Genomic DNA, 19,968 nt, shown 5'->3' on the forward strand with positions numbered 1-19,968 from the left:
ACCGTGAACGCGGTATCGAACAACGTGAATAAACCACTGGGTCGTCGTCAAGTGTCCTCGACCGTACACGCGTGTATACAATCGTATCGTGTGTTAAAAATGTCGAATCATTCAAGTCGAGCGCGGGCGAGAAAACGTGATCTCCGCGTACGCTGACAAGTGCATGTGCTCCGGAACCTTTTCAGGGCTGCGTACGAGTTAATTCCCGGGTACCTGTTACCTGCACCGACACCGTTGAGTTGATTCCCAGGTCATTAGAGGGTACCTACGAGTTGATTCCCTATTGTTGTATACCAATTATCAATAGATTGCACGAGTAAAGAGTTTACGACCGTAAAGAGTTCGACCGTCGCACACAATTCGCTCTATGTCCACCGAGACCACACGTGAATTTACAAAAAATCTCAATTCTCAACTACTTTAAATAGAACTACGAATAATTGTGAGAGTTTTCGTTCTAAGCTCAACAATTGTTTCTATAGTGGGCATCCAAATATTTTTGTATTTATAAATGAGCTGTTAGAAGTACAATCAGGAACTTATATTAAATGCAGGAGTAATGGAACTAAGGAATCTAAAAAATAACAAGAAAAACAAATTTTTTTAAGAGAAGAGATGTCACGGTATACAGGTAATATCATAACCAATTTATAAAAACAATGTGTTACAAATTTCTACCAAATTCCTAAATTTTTTTTATATTTTTTTACCTAGTTACTACTAAATGTTTTTAATAATAATTTTTTACCTAATTACTACTAAATTTTAATAAATATAATATAATTCAATAAATAATTAATAAATAAAAATTAAACGATTTTCAAAATATGAAAAAACTAAAAAAAACAACATTTTTGAGAAACTTGTCAGCCAACCTCCTCGTGTTGTTTCTTGGGTTATGCTAATAGGCTGAATATTTTACTAAATATTAAATAAAATATATAATGATCTGGGAATCAACTCGTACGTACCTCTTAATGACCAGGGAATCAACTTATACATGAGAAAGGTCTCGGGAATCAACTCACCTATTGCGCTTTTCAGAGGGACTGACGGTTGTACACGAACAACGGTCAGAACATTTGTTCGTACGATAATATTATTATACGTCCTCGCGACACTGATTGTTATTTTAATTTGTCCTCGTTTAAACTGTCTTGCTCGAGAGACATATTACGTGTAAACGATAACACAACGAACGTTTGAACGGGGCAAAATAAGATAAAAAAAAAGTTAGGTAAATAAATCATAATTTCTAATAGTTTTTTTTTTCTTTTCTTTTTTTTTTTTTTTTTTGACTAGTTCGACTAAAGAAATAAATACGATATGCGAGAAAGGTCGAGGAGGGTAAAACGCGTGGCGATCGAGACGCGTGCGTCCACGACGAAAATCGGTGGTGCGGTGACGAAGAGCATCCCATCTTTATGATTTCACCCGTACGTTACTTTTTTTCGTTTTGCGTTACCGTCGCGTCGACGGGCCCGAATCATTGGGAAAGGGTACGATATCGATGTTATTATTATTTCAACTCGTTCATTATTACTTCAGTATTATCTTGAATCGCGCAAAAACAACACCGACCAACTGATGATGTTATCGTTGTTGTTATTAGTATACATTCTCGTTGCACATCATTCAAGTCTGCCGGTCCGGGCGGAGAGGGGAGGGACGTGCGTAAGGGATAGGACGGGAGTGGAAGAGACGGTCGACGGCTTCAATCGTGGTTGAGGTACGTGGGCATGGAGAACTGGTCCTTGGGCGACATGGCGTCGTACAGGGACATCTTGAGCCGCTTGCACTTGGCCCGGCGGTTCTTGAACCAGAACTGCACGTTCTTGGACTCGAGCCGCGGGAACTTCTGCCGGTACGGCATCCGGTTCAGCTCGTCCGTGTACTTGGCGATCAGGCTGTGCGACGGGTGCGTGTTGTGCTCGAACCACTGCTCGAGCCGCGGCACCTCGCTCACCGGGTCGATGAACGTCCGGTTCCGTTTCCGGCGCTCCTCGGCCAGCGCCGACAGGTTCAGGCCCGCGGCCGTCGCTGCTCCGGACGACACCTGTCGAAACACGCGCGCGCCCACATTGTATTATTGTTGTACGTCGTATTGTGCATCGTTCACGCGCTACCGCTGCGGCCGGCGCTCGTCGTCGTCGTCGCCGTGTCTCGTCTCGCTATCGCGCCCGGACGACGTCGAGCGCCGTATCGCACGTCAAGCGCTGTATCGCGGCCCCGGATCGGTCTCGCGCGTCTAGGGACTTTCGGGACTTTCCTTTCCCCGCCGGCCGCCAACAGACGCCCGTGTTTCCGTAATCGTTCGCACGACCAATCGAAATTCACGCCGACGAAAATTCGTCCTGTACAGTGGCGTAGCAAGGGTATGTCGAACTGTGCCTACGCCAGCGCCTCGAATTGCAAAGGAGGCCAAAATTGTGCAAAAGTCGTAATTTTTTCGTTATACTTTTTGAAATACGTAGATGTGTTCTATTTGTACACACTACGTGTGAATTAAATGATAAGATTATGAAAGTAGCGCAAGGACATTTAAATAGTAAATTTTATATGAAGAAATTATCGATGAATTTGCTTGTCATAAAGCGAGAAATTTTTAAAGTTAAAAATTATCACTGTAATAACAACTTATGAATATAAACTGTATACTTAGGAATATTAGTAAAATTGAAGGTTCAAAAAAATATCGTAACATCAAATTTTAATTGGTTAAAAAGCGTTTTTGGCGATTGGTCGAACCGTCTGCGTGGGAAGAGAGCGTTTTATAAGAATAGAAAAACCAATTTTTACGAATCTCACGTCACGTGTAATGTTATAAAATATATTCTTATTGTGTAGGTACAGTTATACGTTTTACGAATTTTATTTTTTAATTTATTGGCATTTTATGAACGAATAGACCATTAAGCGTAGTGATGTTTAATTATTTCGAACAAGATTACCATTTAATGCAGTTGTGATTTTGAGTGTAAATTGAAATCATGTCTTACAGTTTACGACTTTACGGATTATCAACAATGCCAAAACGAAAATGTCGTTTTACAGATAATTACATCAAAGAATGGTCGTCCATAAAAGGGGCTCAAAATTAATATGAAGCACATAGCAATTTACGAGTATTTATTTTCCGTGAGTCACAGTGGTTCAATGCTTGACCACAACAAGTCCAATACACTGATAACATCTACTTAACGGAATATTTTGACATTTATGGTTAATTAAAACACTCCGGAAGATATTTTAGTTTGTCTCGCAGACTTAACAACAGCTTACAAAGTGGTTAACCACCGTCAATCATTTAATTAATTGGATTGAAACACAAAACTAAATTCAAAACTCTAATCCAATTCGAAAATCGCCGTGAAACTGTACACTGCGTGGACAAAATCAACATCAATCATCAAAAATATATTACCATTACATTCTTTTGCACACAACTAAACGAGATATTGAAAAAATTCCTTTTCCCACGGAGTTATTGTGGATACTAACATTCGTAATGCAAACAAATTTTTTTTTAATAATTCAATATTTCTCCCAAACAAAAGGTATGCAATTCGAATTAATTCAATTAACTCGTTATTAATTATTGCTAAAAATAGCATTTAGTTACATTATATAAGATTTATTTTATTTATTTATTTATTTTATACGTCAACATAGTTTTTAACCATGCCAATAGGGATTTTCTCTAACTGTCGGCCATCAGCCTATAATAAATGGGAAGGAACATTTTGTTGTTTGAGAGCCGATACGTCCATACCACTGGCATCGGGTTAGAGCCGTATCTTAAATAAAAAAATGTTCGTAATGTTACCTATGCATGAGTAGCTCGAAAATATATAAAGAATATATATTATTTCCTGTAGCAGTATTACAATTGTGTTCAATTCTTGTTGTAAGATTTAACAAAAGGTTGATAATATTTTTCTGTTTTAAGGTAAACCTACGTGTGTACAAATTTAAATGTTTTTTAACAGTTTAACACAAAGTTTTGAGTCCTAGTTATTATTATATTATTGCGTTTACAGTCACATTTACTTTCCGGGCGAAGCGTGCGATAATTATAATAATTCACACCGAACTATTATAATAATAATTGTGCTTATAATTATGCCAAGAAGAGATGTGGTGTTTTTCTCAAAACATTTGGTTTTTGAAACGTAATCGGTATAATATAACGGATCAATATTAGTCGATTGAAAAATGATCATATTTCAAATGTCATTTTTAATTTTTTTTTTTTTTGTCATATTTATACTTAAATGCCATTGCGTGTTTTTCGGGAACTACATGTTTTCAGTGAAACAAATATAATATAAAAAAAATAAAATCTTAACTGATACCATGTTAATCGTTAAATTAAACGTAAAGAGTAAAATATTACATTCAAAGTCGTTGCACTCATAATATTTTGTCCGGTTATTATGGTTAACAATAATAAAGAATCGTCGTGAACGATAATCATTCTTGAAATACAAATAAACACATATCGTGCACCAGTTGAGTTTCATATCGGTCACGTGTTTAGACCATCGTGAATATCATTATATGCATTATCGATTTTTCAGACGATCGTGAGAAGTCCCGAGTGGTTTACTGAAAATAATCGCTGTTAATCCGTTCGAGTTTTTAGTATAACAAGTAATTTTTCTGTCGATTAATCATAATACGTTCAGCATTGTGTTTGCTTTTTCCGTCAAGTATTTTATACTTAATACCGGTTCTAAGATACTTTATCTGTTTTAAAGAGCGCGTTATATGTAGTAGTAGTTGTATTTAATACAGTTACAGGCGGAATAACGATTAGTATTGGTGAGCTGGTTTTCATAATGTAATATATTATGTTGTGATGTTTACACTGTGAAAACACTTTTGACAATCTAAAGATTATCGGTAAACAATTACTCGACGTTCAGCCTTTGTGATTTAATAATATTAACTATTGGATTATAGGTACTGATTAGTGAATAAAAACACTCGAATTGTAGTTTTAACGTGGAGTTAAGCGTAATTTGTTACTGGTGTAACGACATTCGATCGGTTCCATTTTCACAGCAACGCTATATCTTTTACACACAATATTTGTATTGCGATCACGTTGCTCCTACGACTCCTACGAGTATTATATCATTACATCCCGTTCGGACGGGTAAAGTACAGTACATAATAATATATAGCTATTCTTACACGCGTCTTAACTTTTCCGGAGCATTAAAATTAACGACCAATCATTTTCTTCATTCCTGTTACTCGTGATCAACTTTCGCAAATACCCTCAATTTCGCACCCGAGCAACTACAAACGTCGATACAAAGTACACTCGATTCGGCGATAAAATGTGTATGCGATGATCGCTGCTACATTATGTTCGCTACATTAAACACAGTCGTCAACTAAAGATTCTGGGGTCTTTGATCACTCTGTGATTTTAAAAACGGTTACGAGTGTTGTTCAAAGTAAGTTTTTTGATGGAACGATGAACGAATGTAAATACAGAAATTGTTTTCACACAATGATGGTTATTATTTTCAATATATTATTATAGTCATCATCATCATTGCAGGTATTTATAATACTATTAGAGTTTTCATCGTCATCACTTCATCTCATTTTCAGTGTTACCTATACTACACAAATATAACAAAACTCTGACATCAAGTGTTAGATATCGAAATAGGTGATTTTATTTTTTAAACATTCGAAGTACGGTTTTAGTCAAAATTAAGTTAATGAAGTAGTTATGAACAATTTAATAACGAAGAAAATAAATCAGTCCCCTGGTCTGCGAACCGAAATTTCTGATTCTTATTTTTTTCGCAACGGTTTGCGATTCTTATTTTAAAATATTACGAAACACTGACGGAAAATTTAACTGAAAATTTTGGCAAAAAAATCGATCGCCATCTTCACGGGGCAATAGTTTTACGAATGTTTCGATACACCGTAACACGAAAAGGGATTGAGATTTTCAGGCAGCGGTTGGCGCCCGAGTACGTTAACGCTGTCGATAACATTACGACGTTTCTAACGATATTACCACGCGTAGAACAATAATCGGAAAAAACGTCCGACTGTGGAAACGCGTCGTTGCCGTGTCGTCGTGATATTGTCACAAAAATCATAAACATGCCGTGTATCTCGAACATGGCCCGACAAGAGAGGCGGGATCAACTGGGGCCGTAGCCCGGGGCTTGACCAAGTTCACTACGTTTCGGTCATGGTGTCGAGCTGTTTATGGAACACCAACATGAATCGTGTGCTAATAGCCTACCCGAATAATTAAAAAGACCCATAGGCTATAAATGATTATTTTCATTTAGTCCGTGGAATGACCACGACTGCGATTGCATTATCTCTTTGGTGTACACGTTTTAAAAAAAAACACTGGACATCAGCGGCAAGTTTAATACTCCTCGCGTGAGAAGGGCCTGGATTAATTTGTCCCCAAGGCCCTCGATTTCTATCCACACGGCCCTGAACTGGAAGCGATCGCTAAGATTCGGCGCACGGACGCCGTTGTAACGCGCTGCCGGTATCCTTCCCCGTCCCCCCCCGTCCCCGGGGAACCCTTCCGCGCGGCGCGCTCGTGGGCTAAGTACTGACCTGCGGCTGTTGCGATTGCGGAGGCGGCGGAGGAGTGCCGGTCTGCGGTCGGCGGCCCATGTTGAAGCCGGGCAAGCATTGGCTCATGTACATGAAGCTGTGGCTGAACATCGAGTTTGGCACCATCGGGAACCCGGGCCGGACGAGCGGCTGGTGCAGGTCGGCGGCCGCGGCCGCGGCTGCCGCGGCTGCGGCCGCTGACCGATGGAACAATGGCGGCGGCGGCGGCGGCGGCGGGTGCGCCGGCGGTGTCGCGCGGTGGTGTCCTCCAGCGCTCGCATCGTCCGGGCTACACGCAGTGGACGACGCGACGGACTGTTGCAATAGTAGCCGTTTGCAACCGTTCTCGTCGACTCCGACGCCTTCGGACGCTTCGTCGTCCATGTCCTCGTCGAAATCCTCCTCGTCCTCGTAGTCGTTGTTGTTCAGGCCCGTGGTCACGTTCATCTTCTCCTTGTCCGGCGGTTCTTGCTTGATCACCATCACCTTGATGCGAGAAAACAAAACGAACGCACGTTGCCATCGGTTAGCATTTCTCGTTGGAAACAAGCGTTTTAGTTTTAAGAATCGCCAAGTGGCATCAAAGAGAGTGAGATTCGGCGGTGTGAAATTTTCGGATTGCGCAACGTCTACGTAATACCAATATATTTGAATACACTAATGCTTCACTAATTGAATGTATATTACTACGGAAAATCATTGAACCTACTTCGGGTGTTAGTGGTCCGAAGGAAAAAACGTGCCTTATTTCTCGTACGCATACCCTAAATTAAGGATACGCTCAATGTTAAGGTAGAAATTTAAGAGTAATTTTTATTGTGTACTTTTTTTAACCATATAATTTGTAGAAACGAAAATAATTGAATTAGCGTGGTATTAAAATTGTATTACAATTTGGAATTAGGAAGTCATCGAGAAAAAAAATAAGTACCTATCAATTATTACTTGATTTAGGTGCTTTATAATATCTACACAGTAGTGGTCTACACGGTCCGTTATTTTAAGGACCAGACCGGACTTCAAATTTTACAAGGGGACCAAAGACCGACCGGACCACACTTAAACGTTAATCAAAGACCAAAATTGGACCGAACCGACAGTTTCATATTATTTTTAGACGGGACCGGACCAGTAATTAAATAACATTTAATAAAGTAGACCGTGGACCAGACTGTAGGTGTTAAAACATTTTGGACCGTTTATGGACCGGTCAGTAAGATTTAGTCTGTATTTGCTCAGACCATACCATATGATGTGTTTGGTATTACACTGGACCCGACTACCCAACTTTATAAATAAATATATACCTAAATTTGTAGGTTTTTTCGTTTTATTTGTTTACATAACAATATCTGTATTTAGATTTTAAGTTCCATGATTCGGACCGGACTGATTTTCATTTTTTTTTTTTTTAACCGAACCGGACTGAAAATAATACATTTGATCTAAGGACTAGACCGAACTATTTCTAAAAATTATTGAACCAGACCAAACTGACGATTCAATAGCTTTTGTATGTTAGGACCGTACTAGATCAGATCACGGATTAAAACTATATAAAAATAACTAATATATATATAACTATATTAATACTGATTAAGACCAGGCCATGCAGAGCACTACTACACAGATTATAATTACATTTATATATATATATATATATATATATATATATATATATATATATATTATATAATTTAATTTATAAACTCTAATCTGCGTGTTTATAATTTATTAAGTTTTTAAAGGGTAAAACGTTAATCGAGTGTTAGCTTCTATAATATATAGGTACGTGGTTGTTCGACGTCCGTAAAACAAATAATTTACCCTTTAACGTAAACCACCTATATAGATGTGTTATAGGTAAAAATATGTTGTTTCCATTCCTTTAAAGTTATTAAAAGTACGTGACTGGAATAATTTTAATGGGAACGCGATGTATTAATACTTACCACCAATCGCAAATAAATAATTTCATTTAGTTTTAAAACCATAAATGGGTACGAGCAATGTTTTATGAAAAACAATGCAGACATTTCAATACGCGACCTCATGTAATGAAGAGGATTTGAATTGAACGGTAATTTATATAAATTTTGCCAACCTACCGATTAATCCTTTTTATTGTTTTTTTAAGTTGAATATTAGTTCAATTTTTACATCAAGCGAACGGGCGTTTATTCAAATTACGTTTTAAGGAATTCTTTATCCAAGACAATAGTGAGTGTAAAATATTGAAAAATAATATCTCAACACTATTGTTCTTAAGTAAGCATTTATTGAAATTTTTCTCGGCGATTTCGTTTCGTAAATAACGATGTATGTTAATGATGAGTTAAATAATAATTTCAATTTTTTCGTATTTTTGTTTATACTTGGAAATAACTTATTAACTATTTATCAACATTTAAAATATTTTATTGTATAATAGTAATTTGTCGTATTTGTTTGTAATAAGTGGAAAATTAAAAATGCGGAATACAATTAAACCCATTTTTATTAATAAATATAATTGTAGTTAGTGTCGTAATTTTGTTTGGGGTACATTCAAATTAGGAATTTATATTTCTAACCATATGGAAATTTTGATTTTTAAGTTATTTTTTGTTTGAATAAATTAGTATTCTAATACATTTTTTAAAAATAATTTATACATGCTTTGAGGTAGTTATTAGTAAACTAACTGTAGATATATATTGATGATGTGATAAATATAAACTTATTTTTATTTTTGAATAATAATAGCTTTTTCAGAATTTCTTTAAAAATCAGGTCTACAAATAATTTTAAATATTGATTTTTCTAAGAAAATTTGTACCTAAAATTGTTTGATTTATTTCGTGATAATATTATAATTTTATTTTTAAGTATTTTAGGACATAAAATTCACAGTATTATTATAGTATTATCTATGCTATTATAACAATCATTTTAATTACTTTTGTTATAAATTGTATAGCCATAACGTAAATATTTTAAAACTTAAAATTTTCTTACGTTAAAAAAAAATAAATTTTATGATTCTATAAGTCATAATTTAAATTTAAACTCACCGGAAATGTACTTCAAATCTTAGAACTTATTTTCTTCATTAGAGGCTCAACAGAGTACTTTGCTATGCCAAAGTACTAAGATGATAAAAATAAAAATTAGAACAATAAAAATTTTCGATACGTACGAGAAGAAAGAATCAGCTGCATCGCAACAAATAGTCATTGCGAATAAAATGTCTGAGATTAAAAAAACATAAGCACGACTGTAAAGTAAATGTTGTTTCGTAAACGAGACTATTATAGGAAATAATATTATTACAATTTACGTGTATCATAGATACAAATCACAAATACAGTAATTGAGCACTATTATTGCATGCTCTTTGGAATAATATTCGCCAAACGACCACTATGAAATTTATAGTATGAATAGCGCATGGAAAATATATTGATTGATAGTTGAAATATTTTAGGCCGGACCATTAATACTCGTAAATATCAAATAAATTCCAAACTGAAGAGGCTAGGATTTTCGGCTTATTTACGAGCTTATGATATTTGTTTGTAATATATTTAGTAAAAATATTATCTTGGCTTAAACTGAGTAGATGTGCGTAAAAACACGGTTTATACTGCGCGAACCGCACTGGTGCAAAGATAACGACGGCGAACACATGTATTTTGTTGAGCGTTTACGATGACCACTCATTGTCGTCTTATTTTATATCAAACAGCTGGTTTACCAGTGCCCGAATATGTTTGTAGATTAAAATAAAATAAAATTTTTACATTTACTGTACACATAAAAACCACTTGTTATAGTAACTGCAGTTTAAACGTGATAGGTTACCTTAGAACAGCGATTCCCAACCTTTTTTTCTTCCGTACCCCTGAGCTTAATATTTTGTTAGGTTGTATCCCTCATTATAACTTTTAAATTTTTTTTCACATCACTACTTAAACAATTTTCAAATTTAAAATAACAATAGTATATATATATATATATATGTATTTTGTAATAAGGCACATAAAAAATAAATGAACTATTCTACTTGAATATAAAAATTGTAACATACAAATATAGTGAGATCCTTGACCTCATGTCGAATTACATAGTTTTTTTTTTTTAAAAAAATCCGGTTCAAACGACGCAAGATATAATCTTAAACCGGGACCTGCGTTCAGTTCATTTCTATAACTATTATTATACACATATTCTATAATCAATATTCTATGAGTTTATTGTAAATTTTTCGTTTTTAATTACATATATTGCATACTTCCGAAACGCATCGTTTTAAAAAGAACAATTTCAATATTATGCCTGTTTTTTGTTTGCGTACGTTGGGGAGTCGCCGCTTTGGAAGATCGATTTCTTCTATTGTTTTTAGTTCCGTACAAACGTACGTGCGGAGAGAATCGTTAGCGAAAAATCGATAAAAACGTTAAGAGATTTTTTCGGTCGAAATCCGATGAAAAACCGAAAGATCCAACGCGGGCCTACGCTCGTGGACCGTTTCGCGTCCAAAAGCTATTCGCGGGAATCGCAAGACAACGGGCGCCGGCGGCGCGGGAGGAAAAACAAAAACCGAAAACCGATCTCGCTGGACCGTCTCACCTTGTGCTCCGGGCTCTGTTGCGAGCCGCGCGATTGCGGTCTGGGCGATTCCCCGTCGCCGTTGCTAAACCGGCCGTGCGTGGTCAACGATATCGGCTGTTCCGCGGGCGGGCTCATCGGCGGTTTCGCGTCTTCGTCGTCGTCGTCGTCGTCCCGGTTGTCCTCGAACTCCTCCTCGTCGTCGTCGTCGTCGTCTTCCGCTCCGCTCACCGACCCCTGTCCGCTGTACGATTTGCCGCCGTGCTCGCTAGGACTGCTGCTCTTGCAGTAGCCGTTCACGTTCCCGTCGCCGTTGCCCGAATTCGTGTCCGCGACGCCTGGGCAACAACCAACGGCAAGGTTAATGTTATTGCTGTCGCTGCTGACGCCAGAGTTTGAACGACGGGGTGCGATCGTGAGGCGGAAAACGGCAAAACCCAATTCCGTAGCGCGTAACGTATGCAATACCGCGGCACGCGTAGGTCGATCCGATGCGCCGCGCAGAATCGAACGCGCATACGGTGTACGGAAAAAAAAAAAAAACGCACACGAGAACGCTACGGATGATCCGCTGAGTTGTTCGAAACGATATAAGCTAATTCATTGTTCCTCAACGTTCCTAGCAACCACCTATCGGCGTGACGAGAAAAATTATCATTTTTCGGTGCCGTTCGTTTAGCAAACATAGGAAGCGCGGGATAATGTAAGTGGTGCGCGGGAGGCAAGAAAATGTAAAGAACACGGATACGGTCTTCCTAAAAAAACCTCCCTCCGTTACTTTTTTCATCAAAGTCTATATTCGGCAATAGCGTATCGCAACCGTGTACACGCACGTGCACATGTTTAGAACGAATAATTGTTAAATAAATACAGTAATTTTATGTAGAATGTTTCTGAAGGGCTTGTAACCTCAAACTCCCATTGAAAATAATCGGTTCATTGAGACGTTTTACCGTGTTCCAAAAGCGTACCTCATAAGCGGATACTACTGTAGAGAATTTTTATCGTACTTCGGGTTCAACACGATTTATTTGAAGAAAAATAAACCGTATCACCAATTCAAATTAAATACAACGTAGAAAGCTACACTGTTATAAAGTTATATAATGTCAAATTTAAGTATATTATACATGCGTTATGGGTGCATATACACACACGCATACACATACAGTATCACAAGTACTGACCTGAATTTGCCCCACGTACTTCAGCCCGTTTTTGTGCTGCTCTGGCATTTTTAAACCAATACACAACATTATTGACGTCTAACGGCTTACGGCCTTTTCGCGATTCGAGATTGTTCAATTCGCTCACGTAATGGTGTATCTTATGTAAACAAACGTAATGAAAATCGAAAAATAAATAACAATACATTTGACCACTGCACGCGTTTATCTATAATATTTTAATGTAACATAATACCATATTACTGATATTATCAGTGGCGCAACTAGAGACAGTGGGGATTTTATCCCCCCCCCCCCAAATATGTAGTTAAATCAATTTTCATCAAATCAAACACCTTCTAAATTTAAATTGTTTTCAAATAAATACCACCCTCCTCAAAAATAAATCCTGGTTGCGCCACTGGGTATTATTATATTACGCGCGTAATACTGCAATGTCGACGTACTTGTTGTCTACTCGGATGAGGATTTTCCGCAAACCACGCTTGCAATTTCGGAAGTTCGAGTTCTGTATCGAAGCTGGTACGCATACGGGTTTTCTGACCTTGGAATTGATTTTGAGAAACAGACTGAACAAAAATATCGATTTAAAAAACATATTATATATTATTATATATATAAATATAAATTATTTTATCAAACGACAGTCGTTATTTCGTGGATTTAATCGAATAATACGCGATATAGCAACGATATAATTTCTTTCTTAGACACAACTAAAGCTAACATTTTTATATTTTTAGATAGGATATAAATAACCTATCAATACTCACTACTTAAGGCTCAAATTTTTACAGAAGTAGTCTTCATAATTTTTCCGAACAAATCTGCAGAAAATTTTCCCCCAAACACTTTGATATACCTTATATAATTTATTAGGTTTATATAATAAATTCAATAGTTTTATTTTTAATTTTATACAAATATTGATAGTAAAAAAAAAACTCTGAGGTTCATTACTTTTAATTAGGTATTCCCCTACTTAGCTGTGCCTGTGGCTATTAGAATAATATGTGTAGCATTTAAAATAGCACAATAACAATTTTATAATACGCATCGTTACACTTTTGTACCTGGAGACTGTGTGTCTTGGAGTGGTCTGCTTTAGGAACAATACAATTTGCGGGGTTGTCCTGAAGGTTGGTGTGCCTTGGCGACGATCCATTGCGATAAAACATGTCTCTTACTGATTGCGGCAGCACGGATGGTGGTATTTTCGGAACCACTGCCGAGGACTGCATGATCCACCACTGTTCAAATTTTTTGTACAAATCTTCCGGCAGGTCCGGACAAGCTTGCCCGACCTTCATCATCTGTAATATTATCGCCTCGTCCAATGGACATCCTGCTGCGGTCAGCTGCGTTTGACTCTGCACCAACAGCAGTTTTAACAGTTTATCTTTTAAATCGGAAAAACGGTTCTTGGCTTCCCTGAAAATGGTAACGAAAATGATGTTCTAAATCCTAGACGCACATAGTTTAACAGTATCGAAACCACAACCGCACACGCGTCGTCGATTGTAAATACAACCATAAAGCACGTACCTGAACACGAGTATTCTGAGAGTAGCTAATGTCGTGAGTTCTCCGAGCACATCGTTCACTGTCAACACCGGGTCCTCAGCAATCGTATCCAGATCTAATGGCAACCAATTTTTTAACACTACAAGGCCCTTCGATGCAGCCGCCGTGTCCTTCGAGTAGCCCAAACGTACCAACGCAGCTTCAGTTAAGTCTCTGAACGCAGTGTTATTCGGGATGATGACAAATCTATCCAACTCCACGTGACCTTTAGAGCGGTGAAGCGATGGCGAATACTTTTGGCTCCATTGATAAACATGGTTAATCGATTCTACTATGCAATGCACCGGAATGGACTTTGCTAAAAAAAAAAAGATAAAAAAAGATGTATGAATATATTTTACTTAAAAATACTGTTAATTCATGAATAATAAATCGACGGATTTAAAAATATTAATTTTACTATACGACAAATTATAAACTATAGTATCCGGCGTACTGCGTCGTATAACGTCCATAATATTATATTTATATATACATAAAGAAGAATATTAAATGTATATATTAGGCGAATACATTATGATGTTAATATTAATCTAAGGAGTTTAGTTTATAATTCTTCGACTAAGCTTTAAGCCAGTTGAATCTATATATTTATTCTGGTTAATCTAAAAACGGGTTTCAGACACGGTTCTTAGGCTTGAGTTTTAAGAACGGATTAAAGTTTCATTCGAAACGCTATGGAAACTATATAGTCTACTTAAATTGTACTTCACATTCACTCGAGTCTCAATATCGGACACGATAATACTTCATTCTATAACATTTATTCGTTAAAATCGTTAACGTTATATAAACATATATTTATTGGGAACTACTAAAATAATTCATTGGCAATAATTACTGCTTATTGAACGAATACTTAATGAAATATTATATGTTGTAATTTATTTTTATTCTAACTGGGTCTGTTAAAGATTAGATTGATCATTTTCAACATATCGAGGTCATCCACGGTGTATGTAACTAATATTTAATTATTTCTAAATTATTCGTAAATAACGTCATTAAAACCCATTAAGCACTCGTTGTCTCAAGTTGTTTATTTATTAGATAGGCGGCGTGTGGGTGTAGTTATTAGTGTATATTTTATAACTCTTATAAAAAAAACATATATATATATATACACAGCCAATGTATATTGTTTAAAAAAAAAAAATGTATGAAAAATTACACGTAAACCGTATAACTTTTAAGAGATCAACATCAAAAACGTCTTAAAATTAATTATTTCGCAGCGAGCAGTCGAACCCGCGGTACCTACGAGTCAATGTTACGGTTCAGTTGTACGTCTATAGAGATTTTATCGAGTAGAAAATTGGAACTACGCCTGCACGGTTAAAAGGGTTCGGGTGACATTGTACACCACGGCTGCGTCGACGATGGCGACGTCGCTCCCTGTGCCGAGATATCTGCGAGCGGTTTTCGGCGACGGCGGCTAGAACGCAGCTAGGGCACGCGAAAGTCCACGGTGCGGCGAAGAAGAAAAAAAAAACCCCCCCCCCCGAAGAAGCGTTTCCTACGGGAGATAACGTCGCCGACACATCCGGCGTTCAGAATACGCTGCGCAACCTACCGCGCGCGGATGGCATCCGTAAGCGCCTCTGCCGGATTTTCCGCTAACACGAAGATGACACTTTCGAAAAACTTTTCAAAACCAAAAGTTGACAGCCCCGATAAACAATATACCGGGTCTCCGGTAGCAGTATCGTACGTGTCTATCTACTGACTGGTTGGTGTTTACATTATTATTATTATTATTATTATCGTTATTGTGTGGAGGTGTAAAGTGTTTTCCATTATTAGCCGGTGCGGTTCGCTCTGTGCGGCGACGACGACGACAATAATAAGCTCTTATCAGAAACCACCGTCGTACGGTGTTGGTGTGCGTATAACCGCGCACAAATAACCGGATCGGCGGCGACGCTCGGGCGTTTCTCCCTCTGGGAGAACGAACGGAAATGAAAAACAGAACTAACCGGGGGCCTGATGAGTGAAATAGTGCCGAAGGGAAAGATCGCGTGGCGGCGGGGCGCGAGGGCAGTGAATACGACGAGCGGCGACAGGCGGAGAGCGAGTGCGCACGGGTAAGGGTTACGGCGGTGGCCGGGGGAAGTGGGAAAAAGAAAAATAACAATAATACCTCAATGAAAGAAAGGGGAACGGAAAAAAACCTCGTTATCTGCTTTTAAGAAGAAATTTTTACCAGATTTAATAACTGTCGCGTGGCTTTACCGTGTGAAACTGTTATCTCTGGGACGCAATATTGATTTGTTGTGGGAGGAACGAATGTTCTTTATGGTTAGTGAATACTGGAGAAAAAAAAAAATAAAATAAAAACCGAACGGCACACCAACTTATGCATTCAATTTTACCGGTGGTATTGTGTTAAATGCCACGAAGATTTCATGCCGGAAACCGGCGAATCCGGCTCGCGTAATGTGGAATATACAAATGACGTCAGGACGTGTTGTTATTTATTTATTTATTTATTTTTTTTTCAAAAGAAGGTTTGATTCAGTTGATGAAGGTTGTATTAAAATTCATCTCCCCCTTTTTAAATCAGTATACATTTCGAGTTGAAATATCTTTGACAAAATAATTGACTTACAGATAGGGATGAGCAAAATACATAGATTTTTCAAAAACATCAATGTTTTTTTTTCGATGTTTCAAGAAAAATTTCTATTTTTTACCCCGATGTTTTATGTTTTAAGAAAAAAATACTTTTTCAAATTTTTTTTTTTAAGCTCGGCCTTTTGAAATTTACCCAATGCGGTTTTTATTTTAATAACTCTTTAGTATCAGGTATTTGTATTATTATTATAAGGAAAAAAGTTGTATAGGTAAGAGATAACGTAATATTACAGTCATAAGAATACATCAAAATTTGGACAAACATATAGGTTTAAAGACATGTTAAACGTATGATATAATAAACAAGTAATATTATGACTGTTTAAAATGTAAATTAGTATTACCTGGAACACACGATTTTCGAATGTCGAAACGATATTGAATTTCTTTTAATGTATACCAAATAAATACCTACCTTTGATCAGACCCTATATTTACTTTATTGCATTAAAATACTAAGAATAAGAGTAAAGATTATGCCGGTGTCTTATTCTATATTTTTGAAAAATTCTTAACTATTATTAAAATTTATTAAGTGCGGTGAAACAGTTCTATTTACGTATATTAATATTAATTGTCATTATGTTTTTCGACTACATGTAGTGAAGAACAATTTTATTATTGCTGTGTATTTGTATACGTTTTATTTTGAAGTTTAATGTTAATTGAATAATAATTCGTATTTGATTGTTTAAAATTACAAAATGCGTAATATGTGGAAGTTTTTTTTTACAAAAAACGATGACAAAACTACAATATGTTTACATAGTCAAAAAAAATAAAATCATCAAATAGAGTGGGAATCTTAGTTCAAATAATTTGAAATTCTAAAAATAATCATAAAAATGTTTTATTATCTAATAAAGATAAACCAAGTACAAATAAACAAAATAGAGACCATAACGTAATCAATGAAACTTTTATGGGAGCATTTAAACGACAAAAAACATCAGAATCATTTGGCATTATAGCATCTTCAAAGAAGGTGGTGTCAAATTCGAAAAACTTATCCATGCAATTATGTTTATAATATGAAGCATAGTTGAAGACAAAAGGTTTAAATACTTAATGAAAAGAGTTTCTCCAATTTTTAGAGTACACCCAGTCGTCGATTTATTTCTAGCAAAATATTTTAAAAATATGATGCAATTAAGGACATTTTTATGGCCAAATTAAAAAATGTACAATATTTCATTTTGACGACAGATATTTGGATAGACATCCAAACTAGAAGTTATATTAGTGTTACAGTTCACTTTGTTGATCAATATAAATTCAACGCAGCATTATTAGGAGCATATGAACTAAACGAAAAACATACAAGCGAATATATAGCCACTCAACTGGTAGATGTTTGTACAGAATGGAATATTACCAAACAAAAAATAGTTGCAGTGGTAAGCGATGGAGCGGCAAACATGATTAAAGCAATCAATTTATTTTGTGGAAAAAAAACAACACATTCTTTGCTTAGTACATACACTAAATCTTGTTGCACAGAATGCAATTTCAAGTGTCTCCAAACTGACAAAATAATTTCTTAGGTGAAAAATATTGTTAAAAATAACAAGCAAAGTGTTATGGCAAGCGACGAACTGCGAAAAACAACCAATGGTGATGGAAAACATATTCAAGAAATGGCAACCAGATGGAATAGTACTTATTATATGGTAGACCGCTTCACTAAACTAAGCAAAATAGTCAATGATATTGTGCATAAAAACATAATACAGCTCCACCAATGACACATCCGCAAAAGAATCAAATATATTTCTGATATTATAGATTTATTAATACCTATTGAAGCAAAGAATTTTGTGGTAAAAAATATGATACTTCAAGTATGATTATCCCTATAGTGTACATAATGGTTAAAAACATCAACCAATTCAAACTTACACAAGAATTAAGTATTCAGTTAAAAAATTAAATCTTATTTCACTGTGAAAAGAGTTTTGGTTCAGTTTAAAGTTTTGCACTTTTAAGCATAGCAACGGTTTTAGATCCACGCTTTAAAAATATTTATTTTAAAGATCCACTGGTACTCTCTAAGACATAGAAAAATATTTTTCTGATAAAATAAAACAAAACCAAGAAACAATTAAGAAAAATTGAAAAAAAAAATTGTAAAAACTAACTAATAATTTCTAGCGAGAATCGAATCTTCACCACTATTTTGTTGGATTCTATTTTTTTTTTGATTCTGTGTATACGATTCTAACAAAATAAATTACTTTAATCGCTACAATCATAAGAGACAGGAAATATCAAGTTGATAATCCTAAAAAGTCCTAACACTTGTTTTCTTATTAATTACAGAAAAATGCAAAAAGTTATATAAATACAGCCAAATTTACGAAATACCCGTTTTCGAAAAAAATCGAAATTTTTTTCTCATTGTAGTGATTCAAAAAATAACTATAGTAATAACATGAAATTTTCACTAATGCTTATATATAATGCAATAGACGATATGATTTTCAAAAAAATGCTTTGAGTTAGATATTGAGTTAGTAAAGATATTCATAGAAAATTTAAATGTTTATGTTTTCTTACCTATTTTTCGAAAATGTTGATAAAAAAATTTGTATTTAACATAAAGTTTTAATAGTTTAATAAAAATTTCCTATAATATATATTTTATATATTTTATTAATTATAGAAAAAAATAGAGCTTAATAATAAACAAACAAATTATGAGCGTTTAAAATTTTTTCATTTTAACAAAATGATAAAAATTACAAAGATATATTACAGTGTTAATAATATCAAAAATTCATACAATTTTTATACTTGGAATTAGTAATTTTTAAGGATTTTAATTCAGAAACAAGATTTTCATATGATTTTTGTTGTAGTAAAAAAAAAAAAAACTAGATGGTTGCAAAAATTGTTAAGCGTACAAAATTATATTTCGACGAAGTTGAGTATTTCACTAAATTATCATTAAACGATATTAATTATTTAGTTAAAGACATTTATAATTTTATAATTGTTTGAATATATTTTGTGATGCTTATACGACTTAAAACTTTAAATTTTTCTACATATAAGAAAACGTTTTTAATGAAAGTTAAAATATTGAAAGTTCAAGTTCTTCTACTATATCAACCATCTTTAGAAATATAAAGTCATCCACCCAAACAAAGTCTATCGCTAACATTATGCCTTATAACGGGATATATTATATAATAATCAAATAGAAACTGAATGAACACAATTTCAAATGGTCGCATAAATTATATATGAAATAAAATTTCGTACATCAAACGAATACTTTTAAGAACCGTTTGAAGAGATATATTTTACTTGCAACTTTATGGTAAGGTATAAACATTTAATTAAACATTCAAGTTTG

At 35.3% G+C, this 19,968-nt stretch overlaps 1 protein-coding gene across 1 annotated transcript in view; it reads right to left on the reverse strand.

Moving 5' to 3' along the window:
- Positions 1 to 782: 782 nt before the first annotated feature.
- Positions 783 to 19,968, reverse strand: part of LOC112690493 — a 31,304-nt gene continuing 12,118 nt past the window's right edge. Inside the window, exons 2-8 of the mRNA XM_025564509.1 lie at positions 13,938 to 14,274; positions 13,466 to 13,823; positions 12,839 to 12,961; positions 12,393 to 12,531; positions 11,227 to 11,543; positions 6,616 to 7,101; positions 783 to 2,056 (exon numbers count right to left, since the gene is read on the reverse strand). Coding sequence (XP_025420294.1) covers positions 1,715 to 2,056; positions 6,616 to 7,101; positions 11,227 to 11,543; positions 12,393 to 12,531; positions 12,839 to 12,961; positions 13,466 to 13,823; positions 13,938 to 14,274 — 2,102 coding nt within the window. The 3' untranslated portion in view covers positions 783 to 1,714. The remainder of the gene's footprint in view (positions 2,057 to 6,615; positions 7,102 to 11,226; positions 11,544 to 12,392; positions 12,532 to 12,838; positions 12,962 to 13,465; positions 13,824 to 13,937; positions 14,275 to 19,968) is intronic.

The sequence above is a fragment of the Sipha flava genome, unplaced genomic scaffold (genome assembly GCF_003268045.1).
Source record: "Sipha flava isolate LNK unplaced genomic scaffold, YSA_version1 50771_pilon_pilon, whole genome shotgun sequence".
In the NCBI taxonomy this organism is placed as follows: Eukaryota; Metazoa; Arthropoda; class Insecta; order Hemiptera; family Aphididae; genus Sipha; species Sipha flava.